The 23,684-nt window shown below is 43.1% G+C and overlaps 1 protein-coding gene across 1 annotated transcript; it reads left to right on the forward strand.

Annotated features, from left to right (window-relative positions):
* The first annotated feature begins 1,563 nt into the window (after positions 1-1,563).
* LOC147678013 (short-chain dehydrogenase/reductase family 42E member 1-like) lies at positions 1,564-19,389 on the forward strand. Its single transcript, XM_086946557.1, has 3 exons — positions 1,564-1,673; positions 16,585-16,686; positions 17,621-19,389. Exons 2-3 carry the CDS (start codon positions 16,619-16,621, stop codon positions 18,759-18,761), a joined length of 1,209 nt encoding a protein of 402 aa, XP_086802683.1. The 5' UTR covers positions 1,564-1,673; positions 16,585-16,618; the 3' UTR covers positions 18,762-19,389.
* The last annotated feature ends 4,295 nt before the right edge of the window (positions 19,390-23,684 follow it).

Consider the following 23,684-nt stretch of genomic DNA (forward strand, 5'->3'; position numbering starts at 1 on the left):
GAAGGCGAACATTGCCTGGCAGAAACAAACTGCCACCTACTGGGCCACAAGGGTATGCTCATGAAAAAATCTCTGGATCCAGTCTGACGCCTGGGGGTAATCCTAAACTAAGGAATCTGCGGCTAGATAGAGTCTCTACCAGATAAGGAGTTACCGAAGGTAGGTATCTTGTTCTTTTGTTCCATACCCATATCCAAACTCCACACACTCTACATTGCTCCCACATTGACCCGTGACAAATTGCAGCTGTCGGGCCATGAAATAATATCATACTTTTTTTAGTGACTGTGAGGGGTGGCACAACAACAAAAAAATTAGTCAGATGGAAGTGGGGCTAAGTAACACATGAAAGGGGAGGGGGCGAGGACAACGAAAGCAATTTTTAAAAATGAAAGGAGAGTAACGCAATGGACAAGTCTTGTCCATTGCGTTATTCTCCTTTCATTTTTAAAAATTGCTTTAGTTGTCCTCGCCCCCTCCCCTTTCATGTGTTACTTAGCTCCACTTCCCTCTCACTCGTTCCTTTGTTGTTGTGCCACCCCTCACAGTCACTAAAAAAAGCCCGACAGCTGCAATTTGTCGCGGGTCACTCCGTCTTGTTTTTTAAAAGTGCTTTTGCGAAAATGTTATTATTTTGTTTTTGTTTATTTAACCCGTTGACCGTGGCGCGAATTCCTCAGCAGTGTGGGCAAATGCAACAAACAGACGTAAGAAAGAACCTGCATGAGTGAGGAAAGGAGACAAGAAGTGTGGGGTGGAGGCACGAGGACGATGCAAGACTAAGCAGCTTTGGTATTTGGCAACCCTAGCATTCAGTGGCAGGCACCTAAGGATAATTCTGGGTCCCTGCATCATTTCTTCACTACAAATGACCAGGAACGTCTTCTGATGCAGGGTGGAGTGGCTCCATGCATCTAATTTTACAAGCATGTGGATGATAATTGCAAAAAGCAATTGCCATCCACATTCTTTTGGAATGCAGTGGCTTGGCCTACCTGATGTGATGCTCGATAACATGGACGTACAAACATCTTAAAATTCATACTCACCTACTTTGTCAGTAGTGCCTTATGAACTGCACCATGATGCGATGACACTCAGCTGTTTTAAAATCTACTTGAGTTACTTTCTTCTACATCGGCATGGACCTGCTATGCTGTCAGGCAGTTTTCGTGAGGCACATACACTAAGAAAAGTCATATTTGAATCTATATTGGGCATATAGAACATTATCCCTGTACTTCCTGGGGCTGCTTGTCTATTATTTCTAAAGTTACCTCGCTGCACTGCCTTTTTCAAATTCATCACAGTATGGGGCGTGTTCAACATACATAACTGACCCCACCCTACCCTGTGACGAGTTTGGAAAAGAAGGAGTTACAGGAGGCTGCCCATTCAATAGGGTATGCCAGTCTGTGAGAGACCTGATGTCACAGAGTCATGAGACTCGACTTAGGGCTGTGACATCCAGTCACATGCTGTAAACAAATATATGGTGTATGCTTTTGTTGTGCGTCATGTATATGTTTAGAATATTTCAGCTAGAGTGCTTTCGGCTGTGGAATCGAACTGGTGCGCAGAACTTCAGTCTGTGACACCAGCCTTCACTAACTGCTGAAAGACTGCCACTGCCCAGGACTGGGACGGAGCAGAAGACTAGACTTATAAGTTGGGTGAGTAAAGGCAGTCTGGTCTCTTTACCTCCTCTCTCCTCCCTTTCTTCCACCAGTTCCCCACTCACTATCTCTTCTCTTCAGATCTATTTTTATTTTTCTCTCTGCTCACTCCAGCCCATGCTCTCTTATGCTCTGCTCTGTTTTCCTCTCTTGCTCTCTCCCTTTTTCCCTTCAAGGGGCCAATTATGATCTACTTCGGAAGGGCTCCAGAAGGGATTTGTTAATATCAATTCTGATTCGGAACCCTTGTATCCGACTGAGTCAGTCAACCTTCCGGAGAACCGAGTATGATACAAGGAACCGTCCGGGCTGTTCCAAAAGCGATTCATGCAGCCTGGGTCATTCGGAGCTGATTCGTACAGCCCAATGGAGACGGTCTCTGAATGAGCGAGTACGATGACCGATTCAGACAGCCATTCCGAATCAGTTTGCCCGAAACAAAACGGCTTTGGGAATTGGTCTTTAGGGGCCCGTTGCAGGCTCCCCTCGACCCGGGGGGACTGAATGTGGCCCATGGGGGTACCCGAGGGAACCCTATTTCCAAGCATGCAGAATGTGGCAGGCACCATGGTGTGCTGGTCACAGGGTTTTTAAAAGAAAGAGCATTCCACATTTTCTAACCTCCCTGCTAATCTGAAATGGTCCCCTTGAAATGTGGGATTCCTCAGGGCTCAGCACTCAGACCCACTCTTTTAGTATCAATATCAGACCTCTGGCCTCCATTGTTAAATAACTTGGAGTTTCAATTGTGTTTTATGCTGACAAGACACAGCTTGTCATCTTCCTCTCCTCAAGCGAGGGTTCTGAGCACCAGCTAGGCCCTTGCCTTGATAAAATGGCGTACTGAATGGCAAGTTGATCTTTGAAATTAAATAGGGACAAAACAGAACTGTTGGTACTCTGGAAGAGTCCCATCTTACCCTCCCCTATAAAAAGCCTGGGGATGTGGTTGGACAGCTCTCTTTTGATGGAAGCCCAACCCAAGAAACTGGCCAGTTATTGTTTTGTCATGCTGAGGGCATTGAGGAAAAAGTCTGGCTTTACTGCCAATGAAATGCAGAAGAGTGGTAGTCCAGTCCTTGATCTCCTCACGCCCGGACTACAGAAACTCTCTATACCTGGGTTACCCCAAATCAATTAAGAAAAGACTCCAGGTGCTGCAAAACTCCACAGCCAGAACCACCTAAAGGTTCCTCTTCTAAGAAAGCCTTGACTTCCTTACACTGGCTACCCGTGGTGCAGAGAATTGAATTCAAGGCACTGTGTCTTACTCACAGGGCAATACATGGGAAGGGCCCTCGTATGGATTGCGCCTTATTGACCTGCTATGTTCCGAGCAGGATGTAAAGATCTTCGAACATTGGTCTCTTGATAGTTCCATGTATTCAAAAGGCCAAATGGGGTGGAAGATCTTTCCTCCAAAATGTTTGAACTCAATGTCAATCATTCTAAGAACTGAGTTGGATGAGGTCAGATTCAGAAAACATCCAATATCTTGGCTATATCAAATTTTCAAGTTTAATTTTAGTCTCATCTGAGTACGCTCTGACTCTCACAGCGCTGGGAAGCCGTAGCGTAGCTATGAGCTATATAAATCAAGATAAGATAAAAGATAAGACAACACTGGCTTTCAAAAACACTAGTCATGTCTTTCACTAGCTGAGGAGATTAATTGAAAAGGAGAAATGGGAAAGGAGAGGGTAACAGAATGATGGAGTGAATGGTGCAAACAAGCATGAAATAAGTAAAGTGAGGAGAGCAACTGACATTTAGCAGAAGAAAAGGATGGATAAAAAGGGGGAGAAAGAAATACAAAGAGTGGGGTTTAAGAAAGGTGACTAGGAGGGTGAAATGGAGGAAGATAAAGAATGATGGGCAAAAGGACAGAAGACGAGAGAAAAAGAAGATAGAATGGAAGAGAGGTGACAGATGGACATGGGGTAAGATGCTTTGGGAGAGAAAGACAGGTGGAGCTGTGGATGGGTAGAAAGAGACAAAGTGGCAAAAGAACATACGGCTGATGGGGTTAGAAGAGGACATGTCTGTGATCTGCACCAGCACCTGGCCTCTGTTGGACCTATTCAGTGCCTCAGAGCTATGTGCAACCTGTGGTTATAGACACACTCATAATTCTTCATTAAAGAATAATTAATTGAAACAGGCCAGGCCACATGTACAATCGTAACATGGATAAATAGTAAAACAAAAAGACCCCAGCAAAATAAAATGTAAAGAACTAATACACTAGCTTTTTATATTATCAAATAGTAGTATAGATGTGTTTAGGAAAGTTCACATTTTCTGTGCCACATATTCTAATACCACTTTTTGGTAGGGGTGGGGGGGGGGGGTGAAGGGGTGATGTTACAGCCGAAGGTGCTGCACCATGTTGTAACTGGGGAACCAGGTTCCAATTTCGGCATTGGCTCAACATCCAGTGATTTTGGGCAAAACACTTAGGGCATCATTATGATGCCGGGCGGTCAGACCACCGGCTACTAACGCAGTGGTCGGGAGACAACATGATGAGCATGCGGCGGTCCGTGTGCTGTATTTGATTATGACCCCTGGGCTGACAATCAAAACAGCAGCTGAGCCAACCACAGCGGCATGGCTTAGCTATTCAGAAGTGCCACGGCAGATGCCGCTGTGGTGCAGCGCCTTCTGCACGTCCGTGCACTGTGTGCCATGCATCATATCATGCACGGTGTTGAGTGGGGGTACTATATGTGGCCCATGACACACAACCCTCTGTGGGGCCCCCCATATCCCTTTCGAACAACCTTTTCAATGGCAGGATTCCTGCCATGAAAAGGCTGTCAGATATGAATATTGTAATCCCGCCAGCTGTGACTGCACCTGCACCACCACCCTGCTAGGACGTTGCTCAAACTGCTGCCCTGTCAAGGTCTCTGATCCTGTCGGAGGTGGCGGTCTTGTGTCCAACAGCTGAGGGTCCGAACTCCAGCACCGTAATGCAACAGTCGCCAATTGGACCGCCAACTATGGCCTGTCAGTGATCCAACCTCCCAGCATCCTAACCAGGCCCTCAATCTCTGCCTGCCTTTAAAAACAAAAGAATTTGACCTCCTGCAATTTAACTTACATAGTTTGCAGATCAGAAGCCAGGGCTTTTTTTGGGAGTTCAGGCTATATAAACCTAAAAAAGAACTGGCTTCTGATCCAATCTGTGCATTTGGGGCGCTCATAAGCATACCTTCACACAAGGTTGCAAATGGTACCCCGGCAAGAAAATCAAGCAAGGTGTTAAGAGACACTATGCAGTTATATGTCTAGCAATGGCAGGGACATTAAGAAAAAAATCCAGCATTTAATCGAATTTCAAAAACTCTGTTTTCATCTTTGAGTTTGCAGGAGATGAGCAAGTGTGACAGAAATGTCTACCTTCATATGTGACATGTTGCGCTATACAAATCGATTGATTGATTGGTTGAAATGAGTCTATCTTTCTTTATTGAAAAACTGTTGGAATCATACCATGGATACTGTAACATCATTCAGTTTTATTTAGGGAAAGCTCAATATGTGCTGTGTCAAGGAAACCTGCAGTCAATGTTGTTAACGTCATCAGCTCCATACACTGCAGAGCCTTCCAGCAGGTTTTGGAGGTAGGACCTCTGGCACATTAGCCCATAAATCAAATCCAATCTCTTGATGAACTTTCAAGTCATTCTTCTTATTAACCCCTTCCATGCTGATGACGGCCCCCAGCCGTCATGCACTACGGTGCTCGTGTGCTGATGACGGCTGGGGGCCGTCATAAACCTGCCCACTCGCGATTCTGCCGCACAGGCGCAGAATTGCGGCAGCATGGAAGGGGTTAAGGAACGAGTGTGGCATTAGGGCCAGAGCTGCCGACTTTGGAACTGGAGAACCATGATCGATTGATCGATTGAATCAAACGTGATTCAATGTCCTGTGATTCAGGGCACATCACTTAATCTCCACATGCCATAAAAATGAATGTGAAGTTGTGAATGTAACTCGTGGTTTAGGCATACGATCCTTCAAAACCTCTCGCATTTTTTTAACAATACGAATTTGAAGTCAGCAAGCCGGTATACAAAATCCGCAGAGACTGGTATACAAACGAAAGCTGTATTTGGTATATTCAGGTATCTGCAAATCATACAAATGTTACCAGACCAGCAGGACCAGTGACTTGAATAATCACCTTGACCTAATGTAATGCTCGTGACCCATAAAATGGACACAAATTGTATGATCTTGTGCAAATATTTTATTCCACTGAGCTGCATTTTTTTATCATTATCACACTTGAGAGCCCCTTCAAATGTGTGAGTTCTGCACGTCTGCGGATCAAAATCCCCTTTAGTTTGATTTAATAGACTGAACTTTTTCTTCATGTATAATCCGAATCAAGCACATATAGTAACATGTGACTCTGGAATTGCCTCTAAGCTCAAAACAGAATTGTCGTCAGGGCAAGAGTAGGAATGTTAATCAGCTCATGTTTAAAAACTCTCACTTTTAATATACATATTACTAAACCATGATGTTGTAGTGCACTGTCATTTACAGGCTGCACATTTTCAACTGCAATGGCCACAAAATTTCCAACTGATTTGCAGTTTTGCTGATAAAACTAAATAGCGTACAAACGATAATTTCTGGAAATTGCATTTCTTCCAATATTTATCATTCGCACATCACCAAGTGAAGTTGTCTGATTTGTTTTAATCCTATCATAATCTTTGCTTCCATCGCACTTCTAAAGTACATACAAATGTATTGTCCTAATTGCTGTTATATTTGAAATAGTTGTGCTGTACATTTAAAAGCTACTTAAATGTTGTGTGTAACAAAAAAAACTGACATCCTAAAGCCTTTTATTTCACAAGGATTGTCAGAGAGTTTACTATACAAAGTCATTTAACTTTGCATTCCAAGAAGGAACAGTAAACACGAATCTCTCTGATAAAATATACAGCAATTTGTAAAAAAAAGACATAAGCTTACATCCGACCTCTGTCTTTGAATGTACAGCAAATGTGACAGGATAATAGCAAGATTTAAAGGCATGTTTATTGCTCGTTCACTTTCTGAATGAATAGAAGATCTGTTCTTTACCAGCCGGAGCTCACTTATCAGAACAGGCCAGTAGGCCCCAACAATTCCTTGCCCTGATAAAATCCGACTCGCCATACCGAGTGGGCGAGTAGGTTTTTCGAGACATGATATTAATTTTTAAAGCTTAGTAGATGAGGGTCTTGTGTGTTTTGCGTAGTCCTAAGCTGTTCTTCTTGGTACTCTGTCCCCCCTCGGAGGTCAGACTTGCTGCAAAAACCAGAAATTCTATGACATATATTTTAAGTTTTTCTTTTTAAATGCCTATAAGAACTGTGGCTTTATCACAGAAACAGTGCTGAAAATTGCACTAATATATTCCACTTTTTACTTATTTTTCTTGGGAGTGGAAACTCCCCACCACTTCCCTCCATCTCCCAACCCCCAGGCAAAGTTTGTTCCAGACACCTAGAGACTTCTTTGGCTGATTACTTAATCAGGCTTAACTACAGAGCTGACTAAATATTTGATTTCCATGTACAAACAGACTTGTATATCTTCAAAGAAATGAATAGTGCACCCAAATAAAATTGTAATGTCATGGTCTGTATTCTACCTATATTTTTTGAAGCGGGAGGAAATGTACTGAGTTGGAGGCATATGCTGAGCCTCTTCGAAATACAATTGGAATCCTCAGTTTTCAAAAGTATTTCAAGTATTTTATTTAATATTCAATCAGATTAGTGTAAGCAATTCCCTCTTAAGCTCAAGTCTTATTAATAACTCTGGTTATTTTTTTCCCACACATTTTCTTTTCTTCATCCGACCAACCTACAATTTAGTAGTGCCCATTGTTTGCATTCATTGCAATATCTATTGTACACATTGTGCCCATGCATGGGTAGAGGGCATTTCTATGAAAAAACAAAACAGCAGCACCAATTTTCTCAGTTTCAACAAATAGCGGGTATTTTATTTACAATGCAGCCATACTTTAGGACATAAGGAGAACATCATTTTTATTGAATACACTGTTTTAGATTCCCTATAGTTCTTAACAGTTGACAATCCCAACCAGTCTTTGTGGTATCACAACATGTTTGTTATGTATTTATTTTTTTCACAAAGATTTTCATTGTATTTAATATAATCAGGGGCGGCTCCTCTATTAGGACAGAGGAGCTTTGCCTCATTGCTTTTTCGCAGTGCGAGAAGCAGAAACATAAAATGGTAAAACTGCCATTTTATGTTTTTGCTTCACGCACTGCAAGAAAGCAGAAGGGTTTGGTTGTGGGGGGGAGGTCCGCTCTAGGACAGGGGAGGAGTGGCTTGCCCACTGCTGAGGGCACTTACTGTTTGGTCAGACCTCTGGGGCTGACCAAACCAGTCATGCGCACTCTGCCTTTTCTCCATGTAGGCTGCATGCAGCCTACATGGAGAAAATGGCCTCCCCGTAGGCGCCTGGCTGGTCGGCATCACGACCAATCATAACGCTGTCATTGCAGCATTGTAATTGGCTTAGGGAGGGGAGGGAGGCAGCCTGCTTCCTGGTCCTGCCAGAGGCAGGAGAGCAGGAAAACGTGGAACTCGGCCGGCCAGCGGACAGGTACATTTTAAAAATGTATTAACCCCTCCCTCAGCAAGACCCTCCCACGTGACCCCCGCTCCCACACACCCCGACTTGCGATTCATGCCGGCCGCTTCTGAAAATAATGTGTGCATACTAACCATTAATAAGCATGCTAGTTACTGCTTAATACAGCAAAAATAGTGTGGCTGAAGGTGTTAACTAAGAAGGTGGGAATGCATGCAATAAGGGGCATTTGCAACAAGAACTTAAAATTGTATTTCTCTTGTACTACCGGATGTTTGTGAGTACTTTTACAGTATGCTGCCTGTGGGAAAAGAATCTTGTGTAACTGCAATGAATATGACCTACAAAGTCAAGTTTAGAGAGGACATCTTGGCGAAAGACAAAGCAGTGGTGGCCGCCACTAACAAAGGGTGGTGGGGAGAGTGGGATGAGCACGGAAGGGTGGAAGAGCGAGTGCAGGGGGCAAAATGGGATAAATAATATTTAAAAATATGTACCTGATGCCGCTAGCTGCCTCCTGCATCGCGTCACTCCGGCTGGCCTCTTCCTGGGTCGCAACAGCCCCTGGGACAGACTCCCAGCTAATGCCTGTGCTGCAGAGCAGCGCAGGGATTCACCTGATCAGGCTGAAAAGATGCCCTGTTCAGACCAGGAAGTCTGTGGGTTTTCTCCAGCCAGCCTGCTGAATGCAACCGGGCTGGAGAAACCTAAAGGCGCATGTGTGTTTTGGTCGGCATGAGATGGACGGCCAAACACACATGAGCACTAATGGAGTGCACAGGCACTCCTCCACATGCCCCTGCCTCGCTCCTCCATGCACACGCTGGCAAACGAAAAATAAAACTATGTTAGAGCATCGTTTTATTTTTCCTTTGCTCACTCTGTGCCAGGTAGTAGGGCACCACCCCTCCGCCATTGCGGAGGAGCCACCACTGAGACAAAGAGGTGAATGGACTTGGAGAGAGACTTGGGCAGTTGCAAGAGGAGTCTACCTTTAGGTAACCAGGTTCTGTCAGGGCGCTCAACTGTTAATACGGGTAACTTAACATAAAACAACAATATAGCAAATTCATCAAAAGGGTATGGAAGGGGTTGGTTACCAGACAACCCCACAGAACCCCAACAAATGAGGTTCCCAATAACTGTAATTTGATCCTCCCTGAGCACTATATATACATCATTCGAAAATTTCCAAAAAGTGATATAAGAACAATTTCTGATACTCCCAAATAGATACAGCTTCTTAATAAGATTTGTCAAAATACATAAGTCATAAACATAACGTTAGGACCACACATAAGCTGTAGCACCATCCATCCAATCTGTTCATGTGCCAGGGATTGATTCAAAAAGTCTTTTATCTTCTCATCCGTTTTTATTCATCCGTTTTTATTTATAGTCTGTTTCCAAAGAAAAAACAATTCTTCTTTATTTCGAAAAAAGCAGAAGAAGCAGCCAACACGTGTTTCGTCATACACTTGTCTGTGCTAAATGACTTCCTCAGGGCTGCAACCCAAAACAACAATAGTGTGTATATCATTAATAAGCAACATATACAAATGTCCTCATTACAAAAAAGAAGAATATCATCCATTATTTGACATCTTATGAACAAAAAAGAAGAGAAGAGTAATTGGAAAGTATCACCAAAAAAACATGTCCAAGGCTGCGTCATGTAACGGCCTGGTGCACAACGTGGTGTGTCAAAAAAAGAGATTTATTAAGAGAGCTACTACGGCGAAACTCAGGGCTATGCTGTAGGGGGGGTGTGGTGGACATGTGCACAACAAGGGCATGCGTTAAAAGAAGAATTTAGTTAGACAAATAATATGGGGCTAGGGATAGGGAAGTGCACAAATGTATCATGGAGGTTCTTCGATTCTCGTTAATTACCTCAGGTGGAAGGGAGTATTTGAGCTCAGAATTGTGGCACAGAGGTGGCAGAGGGGTCGGGCTCAGCTTCAATAGGGTGATGGACACGCACAGTGGGGAGTGTGGGTGCAGGGAGGCGGCCACGGTGTACCCAAAGGGGTTAGGTGTAATGGGGTGTACAGGGGGAGCAAGCCAAGCGCTTCAAGCGAGGCCCGTCAAGAGGGAAAAGGGGAAGAATGCAACGGGCGCCTGTTCATTTTCTTTTACTTTATTTAGAGGGCAAAGATGCCACCAAAGCAGGCGTGGGGAGCCAAGGGGGCTCCAGATACATTGGAAGAACTGCATTCTCTGTTGGCGTTGTGGGAGGTCGCGAAGAAAGGCGGCATTGGCTGGGCCTTGAAAACGTTGACTCAAGGGGTCGAGGGAAATCCACAGCAAGAGGTTCCATCGTCCAAACGCACAAGGAGGACGCCTGAACGTTTCCGAGATACACAACACGAGAAGGTGAAGAAGGTCGTGGAAGTGCAGGCGAGCACTTCAGGTGAGGTGGTGGCGGTAGGCCAACCCCTGGTAAATACGGACAATAGGCAGGTTTCTGGCGCTGCTGCGCAGAAGGGTCAGGAGAATGCGGAATCAAGTCCGGTAGAGGGGCTGCGGCAGAGTCTAGCACCGCCCACAGCACCACTCCCTGCAATACAAATACAAGGAGAGACGGGGGTGGCAGGATTACCGGTCATGCTGGTTCCAGCACCGGTGGTGGCACATTAAGGCAGTGGAGTGACACAAGTTTGGGTCCAGTCAGGTGGGGTGGCTCAATCTCCCATGGCGGTGGCGGCAGCGTCCCAAAGTCCAATAAATAATGCAGTACTGTCAGGGCCAACTCCCTCCATACTGCCGGGTCCACATGGGGTGGTGATATCAGGACCACATCCCCTGGCACAGAGCCTGGTGATATATGGTTCATCGTCCGATTTTACCAGAAAGGTTCATTAGCTGCGGGTCTTTTGAATCTATAGTTGTTGACTAAGAAAGGAGCATGCATGTGCCCACACCTGACACAAAGCCCATGGATTTTGCGGAATTTCTACTTTTAACATAAGTGATAGACCTGGAAAAGCGCTAAAACTTCTACCCTTCCTCAGGTGAGGGGTAACAAGGAGAAATATGTTTATTTCTCGTCGTGTTTCCTCTCTCTTTGTGTGCTGGAACATAGAAAAAGAAAAATGCCTGAGGGGAGGTGCCCTTTTCTGCACAAAAACATTTCAGCTAACAACACAGGCACCCTTGCACCATGGTGCATGAGTGCCTGCATTGGCGCTAAGCAGCACATTGTGCGCTAGCGCTGGGAAAATGCAGAAATTTGCGGTGGTAACTACGGAAAATTCCTTCACTTTTCCATCATGCAATGCAGCAGGGATTTTGCAGCTACCCCCCACTTTTTGCCCCCATTTGAATTTCTAGATGCTTGTTTTCGACTCTGGCGGTGTACTGGAGCCTGCTGACAAAACATCAGTGCCACTGCTCTTTCTCCTAAACTGTTGTGTGAATTGGTAACCCCAATTGGCAAGGGTTTTACCCCTTATCAGTCCCTAATATATGGTACAAGGGGTACCAGTGCATTGGTGGGAAAGGAGTCCTCAGGGCCGCAGCACGATTTTGTGCCACCCAGGGCGACCCATGCGAACTACTGAAAGCAGGCCTGTCATAGCAGATTGCAGGAGTAGTGCAATTTGTCAAAACTTGACTGTGCCTGCACCATGTGTGGCACAGTCACCTGCACTGCCTGTAATATATGTAAGGCACCTCTAAGGTTGGCCTTTTCAGGCAGAGCACATTATGTTTAGGGTGTTGATATGTAAGTGAAAGCCTATATGTCCCTATAGTGGTGTTCCTCATTGGAAACTATTATATGTGATAGGTGTCAATGGTATAACATGGGCTGCAAACCGGGCACTCTCAAGATTGGCAGCTTGATTATGGTACCACTTAAATATGTCTTGTTTGTTCTCAAATAATATGCCTTCTCACCCCTGACATGGTTCTCATTACCCTGGCTGACGCAGCATACACCATACAACCAGGTGGCACCCTAGAGGGTGCCTCCTGGTTGCCCCCAGCTTTATTGTGCACTGGCTCACCAGCACATGCTTTCATACACCTGCTGCCACTGAGACAAGCTTCTGACCTCTTACCTCGCAGTGTGATCACTCCCAGGGGTCAGAAACAATGGGTGGGCAGGAAGGAGGTAGCACCACCCTCCTCTCCAGCAAGCTAGTTAATAGGCACATCAGAACGGTGAGCTCCAAAGGCTACATTGACTCTGATATGCATCTGGGCTGTCCCCCCGAGGAGGAAACAGCCCTCCCCTTGCCCCAAGCATGCTTGCACCCAGGCAAGGTGAGAAAATATCTATGCATGCAGTTTACACCCACAGGAAGGTTAGCCACCCTTTTAGGGTGGGCAGCCTGATCTGTACACCTAAAATTGAATTTTGCCATCTTTAGGAGAGTCAGAAATAGTGGGTTCTGGGAAGAAAAGGGGACCTACTCCACCGAATGTGGTCTCTTAGGGGCAGACTAGATGCAGGGATTGGCTGCCTATTGTCTACTACCTTCCACACTGGTAGCTCCCCTAAAGCTAGGATTTAAGGTACCCCCCGACACTAGAACCTCAGATCTGAGCAACTTACTTCAAATAAGGACCAAGAGGAGACCTGTGTCACAGACAACAGGACTTTGCCCACCAGCACAAAGCAAAAGAGGGATACTTTGTCCCTGAGGCAACAGACTTGAAACTTGAGTAAATTACCCTTGTCCTTGGATAAAACGTGACACTCTTGTAGAGAGGGAACATTGTGGAAGCCAAAATCACCCTCAGTATCACCTGGACTAGTGGCACTAGTCCACTGCAACCTCCAGGTAACATCACTTAACGGATCCAAAGACTCTCTGGCCTTCAGGGGCCACAGAGGGATCGCCAAATTCCAGATGGTCCAGTGCATTGTGGAAGTTGTAGTCTCACTTGCCGTGATATTTCCGGCCACTAAGTTACTCCCCTTGACCTCTTGAAGTTCCAGAAGCTTTTTGATGTGCTTACCGCTGCCAAGGCGTGTTGGTCATCAGTCCAGTAACTGACCCCCACACTCGATGCTGCATCTACACGAAACACCTTACAACTATCATCCATCAGTAGCACCTGTGTACTCATTGTTTTTTTGTATCTTGTTTCCTGCAGCACAGTGTAAGCTGTAAAAACAGCACCACCCGTGGCTTTCTTTTAGCACCAAAGACAGCCAGACCAACTCTGCACTCCTTTTCCATGGACTGGGTAAAATTGATCTGACTGTTGTGGCCTGGTCCTGGTGCCCGCATTACCTTATTCCTATTAGGTTTCCAAGTATCTCAACCTGCAGGTGACTTACTGTCACTAGTGGATTTTGACATTGCCCGAAATGTTAGTTTGTCTATGTATTTTTCTGCATTGATTTAATATTGCTTCAAAAATCTATACCTACAGGTATATGTATGCTATTCTGTTAGTTTTGGTGTCTAAATTAAGATAAAAATACACTCTATTTTTATAAATTGGTGTTGGATTTCTCTTGAGTCGTGTCAATTACTTATCTTCCATGTTGGTACTCTCAAATACTTAGCACATGTTCCTCTACTAAAGTGTGACTGCTCTTTGCCACTCTACAAGGACTGATCTAAGGCTTTATTAGTGTGAATCTAAGGACCATTTTTGGGATATTGTTTTTCTGACTGCTAAGCAGTGCTAAAGTGCTTGTGCTCTCTGCCCTAAACATGGTGAAATTGGTTAATCCCCAATTGGCATGTTCAATATACGTAAACGTCCCTAGAAATTTGCATGTGCTCTGGGTCTGTACATTAAATGCTACTAGTGGAACTGAAACTCTGATTGTGCCACCCACATAAATACCCACTTTACTGTGTCTCAGGCCTTCCGTTGCAGAGCCTGTGGGCGCAGTTTACTGCCACTTCAACTTGCCATTTAAAGCTACTTGCCAAGCTTTAAACTCCACTTTTATAACACCTAAGTCATACTTAAGGAAGGCCCTAGGTAGCCCAAAGGGCAAGGTGCTGCGTAAGAAAAAGCTAGAACATGTACTCTTATGTTTATCATGCCCTTGTAGTGAATAACAGCTCAATTTGTTTTCATTACTGTAAGGTCTATCCCTCCCATAGGGTAACACCGGGTATCCCTGAACACAATTTAAGCTGTAATTCCTGATCAGAAAGGAGTAGCTGTATTATATTTTATATCTTTGGAATGGTAAAGATAAATCTTCTTTACTGATAAATGTGTATTTAGCATTACAATTTTAGAGATGCCACTTTCATTAAGTGGGCTTTTCTCTGCTCTTAGCTGTTTGTGCCTTACAGACTCCCTCTAATACACATCTGGGGTGGGCGACAGCTACACTTTGTGCTTTCCCTCTAGATAGCCACAAACACAGGGCGGCAAAGTGTGTCTGAGTACTCATCTTCATACATCTGCATCCTGATGTTTCTACCTGGGTAGGAAGGGAGGGCAGGGTTGACACTTACACTTCAATAGGTAGTGGCCTGACCCCACAAAAAAGGTTGATTACCCCCTACTGAAAGGCTGAAACCTGGGCTGGGAAGAAATCATCTTCTGCACTTCAAAGACACTTCTTTAAAGTCACCTGTGCTTCAAAGGCAGATTGGGATAAAAGTACTAGGTCTCTGACCCTACCAAAGTAGTACACTTCTGGACCTGTGACCACTCGGCCAGGAAGAAGAGGAACCGCTGTGCTGCTAAAAGACTGCCACTCTGCTGGATCTGCTATTTGCTGACCTCTTGCCTTGCTGGGATACCCTGCTGCCCCTGCTCTCTCTACCTGGATGAGAAGGTCTGGACCTGAATCACTTGAACCCAGAGTGGCACCAAAGGCTAGCTGGCTTGCCTCCTGTTGCCTAAGTCTCAGGGATACAAAATACTTACAACTCTCCTTTTCCAACCTTTGGGCTTATCTTCTTATGAGTCTGCCTGGCCAAAAGGTGTCAATCCAGTCTTGGACGTGGGCCTAGAAGTCTGCTGCAGTGTTATCGATGTATCATCTGCTGTAGGTGAAATCAGATTGGCGCATCACACCAGAGCCGCTGCACCACACTCAGACCCACCACACACTTGTGGCTCTCTTCGCATTACCGCTCCTGCATTGGGGGACCACTGATGAATTGCTTAGCTTCAACCTACCTCTGTCGACGTGATTCCAGAATCAAGGTACAATTGTTCTGCGTGCCTAAATGGGTCCCTGTATCTGGACCACGCTCCCTCGTGGTCATCCTCAACTTGACTTTGTCCCGGTCCAGCACGACCAGTTAACCCTTTAAGCTCCATTTGCTTCCAAGCACCACTTTGACATTTATTCCTTCAAAATTAATAACTCAACTCCTACATATTGGATTTTTCAATGTTTGGTCCTTTTCTATTCATAAAATAATACTTTATTTTCTAAATTGTTGTGGAGTCTTTTTGTGGTGTTTTCACTGTTTTACTGTTTAAGTGTTGGACAAATACTTTACACATTACCTCTAAAGTTAAAGGTGAGCACAGGATAATTTTGGTTGTGTAGTGACTTACCCTGACTAGGGTTGTTGCTCCTTCTTGGTCAGGGTGCAAACTCTGCCAACCAGAAACCCCATTTCTAACAGCTAGCCAGCCATCCACATAATATTCCACTTTTCTACATGTATGAATTATCTACTGTATTACGCTATTTGCCTGTCAAAAATGTAATAATGTTGTGAAAGGAAGCAAGGAAGTCTTCCTAGAAATAAAATGCTTTGTCTTACAATTCTTTTATTTCTACTGGAAATTCAAATGAGAACGTTTTATTTTGTGTTGAAAGTAAAGAAAATGAAACATTCTATTTTGTATAGCAGTTTATCTGCGATATTTGTAGTCTGTACTTTCTGCTCTCTGATATGATTTCAGCTTTGAAACATTGAATGTGACCTACTTATGTGGAGGGCATAGTAAATCGAAAAAGGAAAGACTGTTAATTAAGCAGACTAGCAATTATTTCTAAATACCATTCTATGTCTTTGGGTGGGGACTGCGTGACCTCCGCCTCCCTCGCTTTTCAATTGAAGAAATTCACCTCTTTTCAATTGAGGTGTGATTTTCTTGCAATGGGTCACTTCAAGTTTGACTAATGAATAGATGGTCCTCCAAGCTTCAGGGGTAGATATTTGACATAAGAGTGGGTCCTATGGTGGAATAATTGTGGATACGGTTGCCAGAACAATATGCACCATAATTACATTCTGACTCCCCACAGAGGATCTGTTGGGGAAACTGTACATACTTCTTCACAGTGTACTTTCTTGTGTTTCCTTCCTTCAGGTGTCGTAGATTTACACATTCCAAATAACAGGACATGGCACATGTCTCACAAGTTCAAGAAACTGTCCTGATCACCGGAGGAGGCGGGTACTTCGGTCATCGGTTAGTGTACTTTTCTTTTCAATTATTTTAAAATGTTTTAATGAAAACATTTCAAAATTAGAAGGCAGCGTATTGGGTATTAGTCAATCTGAGAATTGATTGCATTACTCAGGAGTCATGCTCACATCCATTTATGGTATAAAGGGAGGTGCCAGTTTTGAAACCTCCAAGAGTAATCGCTCTCTCAGATTTCTGATTTCCAATTGCATTTAAATAGTGCTTTGTACACCCCATGGATCCACCAAAGCCACTTCAGTGGACGAAGAGTTGGCTTCCCTTACATTTTGGATCCTAACTCATAGATCTCTGTGACAAAGAAATTTAGGGTTAAGTGTGAAACCTAATGATAATCAGTCGGTCCCCAGTAGAAAGGCCACTGGATTCTCCCAGTCATCTATTGTGAATTGTCCAGCATTTGCAATAAACTTGTTAGCATCCAAAGACAGTCGCATAGACAGATACTGAGTATGTTAATTATTTGTTTCATGCATTGCTAATTGAAATACACACATTATAATTTATCTGTAATAGATCAAGGTGTAAACTTAATAGAGGTACTCCATGTAAGATCTCAGGTGTGCTACGATGCCTGATTACAGCAGAGTTGTTTTTTTGTGTGAAATAATGAATTTGTGAGTGAATTAAAACTGCCTCAAGGGAATCTATACCTTAGGAAATTTTAATTGTCCATGCCTTGGGTAGGGTTAAAAACAGTGATGGTGGATGTGAAGTAAGATGATAATGGTCTATCACACCCTAGTGTTAGGTAGACATGTATCAGCCAATTATGCATGCCGTATGAGTCACAGTGGCATTCTTCAGGAAAGCTCTCTGGATTAGGGAGTTACTGCACATAGAGCAGATGTCAGATTATGAAACTTTGGGAATTATTCCCTTGTGCCTTGTACTGATATTCAGTCATTGTTTTTTTCAGGTTGGGTGTTGCACTGAACAAAAAAGGCATTAATGTGATACTTTTTGATATACGGAAGCCACTCCATGAATTGTCGGCGGGGATGACGTTTGTTGAAGGAGATGTTCGCTGCCTAGCCAAACTGGAGAAAGTACTGGCTGGTGTGAGCTGTGTGTTCCACTCTGCGTCCTATGGGATGTCAGGAAGAGAGCAGCTCAACAGATGTCTGATAGAGGATGTGAATCTAACAGGCACAGCAAATGTCATCCAAGCTTGCATCCTACGAGGCGTTCCAAGACTTGTTTACACAAGCACCTACAATGTTGTCTTTGGGGGTCAAGTTATTGAAAATGGAAATGAATCCCTACCATACCTACCTCTACACCTCCATCCAGACCACTACTCACGGACCAAGGCTTTAGCAGAGATGAAAGTTCTTGAAGCCAACAACACTGAGCTCGAAGGACAGGATGCCGTGTTACGCACATGTGCTCTTAGACCAGCAGGGATATACGGGCCTGGGGAACAGAGGCATCTCCCAAGAATAGTCAGTTACCTGGAGAACGGGCTCTTCAAGTTCGTGTATGGTGATCCAAACAGCTTGGTAGAATTTGTTCATGTTGATAATCTAATTTCAGCTCATATTTTGGCCTCTGAGGCTCTGAAAGAAGAGAAGGGCCATATAGCTGCTGGCCAATCATATTTCATTTCAGATTCCAGACCTATGAACAACTTTGAGTTTTTACGACCTTTTGTGGAAGGCCTGGGCTACAGCGTCCCCACGTTGCGCTTACCTATGACTCTTGTCTATTTCTTTGCATTCTTAACAGAAATTATTCACTCTTTTGTATGTCCTTTTTACAACTTTCAACCATTTCTTACACGCACTGAGGTGTACAAAATGGGGGTCACCCATTACTTCAGCATGGAGAAAGCCAAAAAGGAACTAGGTTATCAAGCGCAACCTTATAGCCTCCATGAAGCAGTGGAATGGTTCAAACACCGTGGACATGGGAGGAAGGATCCTGAAAATATCCAAAAGTATGTGACTTGGAATATAATATTTGTAGCACTGTTAGCCATTGTACTCCTTGCTTGGCTTCTCCAACAGTCGTTACTTAACCCCACTGCTAGTCCTCTACACTATTTTGAAGTATTGTAACTTTTTCTGAGAGTTAAGTTGTGTTAATTTCATGAAATAGCCATCCTCTGTCTTGATGTAATGAGTTATGGTTATAGAAAATAGGTAAACGATTTTAAAAGCCTGATTTTTATCAACAAACCAAGGTTTTCCAAAAGAAATTTTAATGGGGCCATTACAGGCTGACACAATTTAAGGATTCAGAAATACTTCAGATTACAAATTCAGGATTTGTTTATGACGTTGTATTTCTTGTAAACTTCATAACCTCCCATCCTGACTGACACTCTTATGAGAGTCTATTTTCCTCAAATACAATACACAATTGGCCTGTGCTAAAATTGTGTATGGCGTTGTTGTGAGGTATTATAAAGATTTTGTTGAATGGTGCTATAAAAAAGAATGTGGTTGGTCAAGCAGGTTCAACTCTCAATATATGACCCTTTTTTGCATTTGGTCATCCTATGTTAGCTAAAGTTATAGGGTCTAGTGTTTCTCAGCGACAACATGTGTTATCCTGGTCACTATACTGGAAACTTCCCAGCAGGTCCTGCTCCCAGTGCATCCCAGTTTGGGAAGCTAACGACGGACCATGTTTGAGTTTATGAAAACCCCTTTGCAACTGTTTAATGTTGGTCATAAGGGTATGAGACTCAGGTGTAAGTGTATGAGTGATTTATTCCACAGAGCATGTAAACTTACTGACCCGGATAGTGGCATAAGCTATTTGCTTCTTGGAGCATGTAAACTCTCTGACCCTTGACACTGTCAGGGAAGAGATGGTCAAAGAAAATGTAGACACCCTGATCAATGTTAGTTTCAAGCTAGGACTATAAAGCATATATATTACAGTACTACAACATTTACAATTTAAAAAAACAAACTGCGGTTTTTCTGACCCAAGTATAACAATGATATATTATATGGGAGTCTGTAATCCCTGTATAAATGGCAGTCTGAAATGTCTTTATAATTGGAGACTTGTGAGGCACCCAGTCACCGATTATAAAGAAAAGAAGTCAGAACTCGACTATTGTAAGTTACTACAGTCAGTCGCGCTGGAAAATTGTGTGGCATAGAGTACTAAATAATGTGGCATGGTTGACTAAATTATGTGGCAAGAAAAGGCAAATGACGTGGTATAATGCGGCACATTCTATGATATTATCAATTCATTATTTTCCTATTTCTATACAGTTTAACCCCGCCTTGGCATAGGTTGCACCTCATTAGCACCAGTTTAATACATAAATATAGCAATTAGCTCCAAAAAATCAACCTTTATGAAGGGCCTTCTACTGTGCAGCAACATCTGTTGCGGACTTTTGAGCCATTTGAGGCAGAAACAATATATATATTTTTTAAATCTGCAGATTATGCAGCAGACGATGTATTTTGTGGCATATCAATAATTTGGCAAAAAACGTCACAGCCACACAATCACATTATTCCAGTAGCCCTGATTACAGTTGAGTTCTGAGGTCACAATGCTGGTTCCAGAGCCAGCAGCTGTTGTGAAAGGCAGGTCAGGTCAAATAGCATCATTGAAGCAGCTCTTTACAGCAACATTAACAGAAAGATGCTTTTCTTTGATCTGCTCTATTTCATTAACTTACAATGACAAGCAAAGAGAAAATGTTTATTTATTTATGTTTCGTTTTGCACTCCTTAGATAGAGACAAGCTTGCTCTTTCATATGAAAGAGCTACAGGCCAAGCTTTTAATTGGTTTATGGGAAAGATTATAGTGTGATCTTGTATTATATGGGATAAAGTACCCCCTGAGGTGCATAATAAGGATACTGAAAGTCACCCCAGAGTTCCATAACCCCCATAAAGGAACTCAGGACCCGATTCACAGAACTAACTTAAGACAAAATCCTAAACTTACTACTTTTGGTATTCACAGAAGTTAGGATTTTGTCATAAAACAGACTTAAGACAGACTTAAGGTAGGATTATGTCTTAAATTTGTCTTAAGTCTGTCTTAAGACAAAATCCTAACTTCTGTGAATACCAACAGTAGTAAGTTTAGGATTTTGTTTTAAGTTAGTTCTGTGAATCAGCCACTCAGCCTTTGGCCTCATTCATCTATATGGTTATAGAACTCCTCAGTGACTTGCAATATCCTTATAATGTACATCAGGTGGTACTTTATCCCTTATATTTGCTAGGCATCTGTGAATATTCTTTTACAGTGTAACAGAGGAATGTGCAGTATTATGCCCTACCTAATACAATCTGAACAGTAGACATTATACGTGTTACAAACTGAAAACCCAAACAATTAAAGAAAATGATAAACAGATTTTTTTTCTCCAGACAGTATTCAAATAGCTACATTTAATTGAATCAGTAACAGAGTAACTGATCTACAACAATAGAAATGGCCACTACATTAATTTAAGATTAAGCTCTTGCATTGTAAGGCAGCATTTTTATTCCTTGTATTCTATGCTGTAGATGTTTACATAGACTAAAATTCTTTTGAGCTGAACATTTATTGCAGCTCAACTTAAACAGTAATAGTGCTTATTAAAAGGGACATATGTAGCTAATTTCGGGTCACTTCTTAGCGCTGTATAGAATGTCATTAAGCACAAAATTGTCTGGGTGCTCCTCCTTGGTATGTACTGGTGTAGGAACTGACGTAGTAGAAGTACATTGAGAACCCCATATTGCTGCGTCCTTTGCAACGCCTTCAGGCATACTTGTACTAGAAATATATTGTGCAATAGAGACAAAGACAGGGTCAGACTGAGACAAAAGAATAGTCCACAGGACACAAATAAGAGTAGGCCCCAATAGTGAATTATATAGCTAAAAAAGTGGCCCATGATTACATATTTGGGCAGTTTTAAACTTGTAAAGACACGTTGCTTAGGTGTTTTGCAAGGTATGAAAAACTGCTTGTATTTGAGCTTGTTGCAGGAAATGTTTGTTTCGAATTTCATGGAAATCAACAGTAAAAAACGGTCCAGCAGACCATAAAATAGGCTAACAAACAGCAAACATTCTGTCCCACACACTGCCCTGTCAGACCAGCACAGTGGGCACTGCCTTGTTGCCTTATAGGCCAGTCCAATCCTGGACAATGTTTACATAGTAGGAAATGTAAAGTAAAAATCTCTCCTTGAATGCCACAGCACACAAGTGAAAAGTCAGTTATTGTGCATATAACCGCGTTTTCTCTCTAGAAATACAGAGAAAGAGTTTTAATTTGTTGTAGTCTTTTACCTTAAACTATTTTTCTCAGTGTGCTGTGAAGGTTTCTGATACATGTTTTACATGCAGATGGTACTCCACACCCTGCAGTGCATTTGTACATTTCTAACGGACCTAGAAATTATTTTTGTCACAGGCTTTGTGTTTAATATAAAAACAATATAATATGTGTTTTAATTGGGTTCTAGCATATGTGAAATAGTTACACATTGATGGCATTGTTCACACATGGTGATGCCATCATTATGTCAAGCCTTCTACCTATTGGGTGATGTGAGGGCCTTTTACTGATGGGCTTGATCTCCCATTCCCGCATTCCATGCATCTCATTGTAGCTTTATTTCTCTTCTGAGTTCTTCATGTATGCTCACCTACTGTTACAGTAATTTCTGAGGCAGACTTTGAAGTTATATAGTACTAGCAGCCCGCAGAAAGGGGCAGAAAGGGGCTGGGGGCAGTACACCCGCTCCCGCCCCGACCCCTTCCCGCCCTGACTCACTCGCGCCCCCCTCCCGCCCCGACTCACTCGCGCCCCCCTCCCGCCCCGACTCACTCACGCTCCGACATTTTCATTTACTGCTGCCTCCTTCTTGCCTACCCCTGCATCACACAGTCTCACTTTCCCTTTCCTTACCTGTGCCACCGCTCCTCACTGCACAGTCGCTCGTCACTGCACCGCCCTCCTCCTTTGTCGTCATCACGCACGTCGCGTCGCGGCCAGCGCTAGGTCCCGCCCGGCGCTACTTTCAGGGGACTACTTTGTTTACAAACTTAATTTTTTACATTTACTTTTTTAAAAAAATGTATATAGCCTATGTCCATCTACACACCCTGACATTTTCATAGATGTAGTGGGTCTGTAAATTGGCGCTGTGGTTCCCGAGTTTACCTGGCCAAAAGGTGCAAGTTCTCTCTTTATAATAGTAGTATAGATTTAATATTATGACCTTTTCTAATTTTAGGAAACTTCAAAATGGTTTGCTTCTGTGAAGGGATTGCCCTCTTTGGTAGATCACAGATTTTAAAATGTTGCGTTGTATGATGATTGTTGTATCTGTAAAGGTAGGCTTTGCTAACAAAGGATGTAGACTTATCAGCCTGCTTTGAGTCTGGTTAACTAGCCCTTTGAGTCAGTCTGACTAGTGTTTAAGAAACTGGAAATGAAAAGCAGACATATTACTGGTGGGAAAATACCTGCATATGGGTGAAGTCCTGGATGGCACTTGACATCTTCCTCCTACTCAGAGATACAACTGTAGGGACCAGTACAGAGTCAGGAGAGAATTATAAGAAAAGGGAGGTCCTGAAAAATTGGCTTTCATCCTCTGCAGTCCAACCTTTGGTATATTATTGATATTTTAAGTTGGCTTGTTTAGCCAAGCAGAGGTTGATGATCATAAAATGATGACAAAGCTATTGTCAACAGTGTTTGCTTACAGTTGTGTCTCACTCTCCGACTGTTGTCATTGGTCTTCAGGTCTAGAATATTCAAATTTGATCTACATAGGCAGTCGAAAAAATTTATTTAGAAGCTCAAAAGTGTACAAAATTCAGTAGCTTTTCTGGTCTGAATGGTGTAGCTTCATGACCGTATTGCACCATCCCTCATGGTTCTACATTGGCTTTATTTGGAAAAAAAGATAACACATAAGAAATATTTTACTATGTATAATGCCTATTATACCTTCAAAAAGCATCTTGCTGAATGTGATGTTTACCC

The sequence above is a fragment of the Lissotriton vulgaris genome, chromosome 12 (assembly GCF_964263255.1).
Source record: "Lissotriton vulgaris chromosome 12, aLisVul1.2, whole genome shotgun sequence".
NCBI lineage: Eukaryota > Metazoa > Chordata > Amphibia > Caudata > Salamandridae > Lissotriton > Lissotriton vulgaris.

Bases quoted from the DNA above. Each gene is read 5' to 3' on its own strand.
- LOC147678013 (XM_086946557.1), top strand. From the start codon at position 16,619: ATGGCACATGTCTCACAAGTTCAAGAAACTGTCCTGATCACCGGAGGA. The intron at 16,687-17,620 runs GTTAGTGTACTT...TGTTTTTTTCAG, and splicing joins GGCGGGTACTTCGGTCATCG to GTTGGGTGTTGCACTGAACA.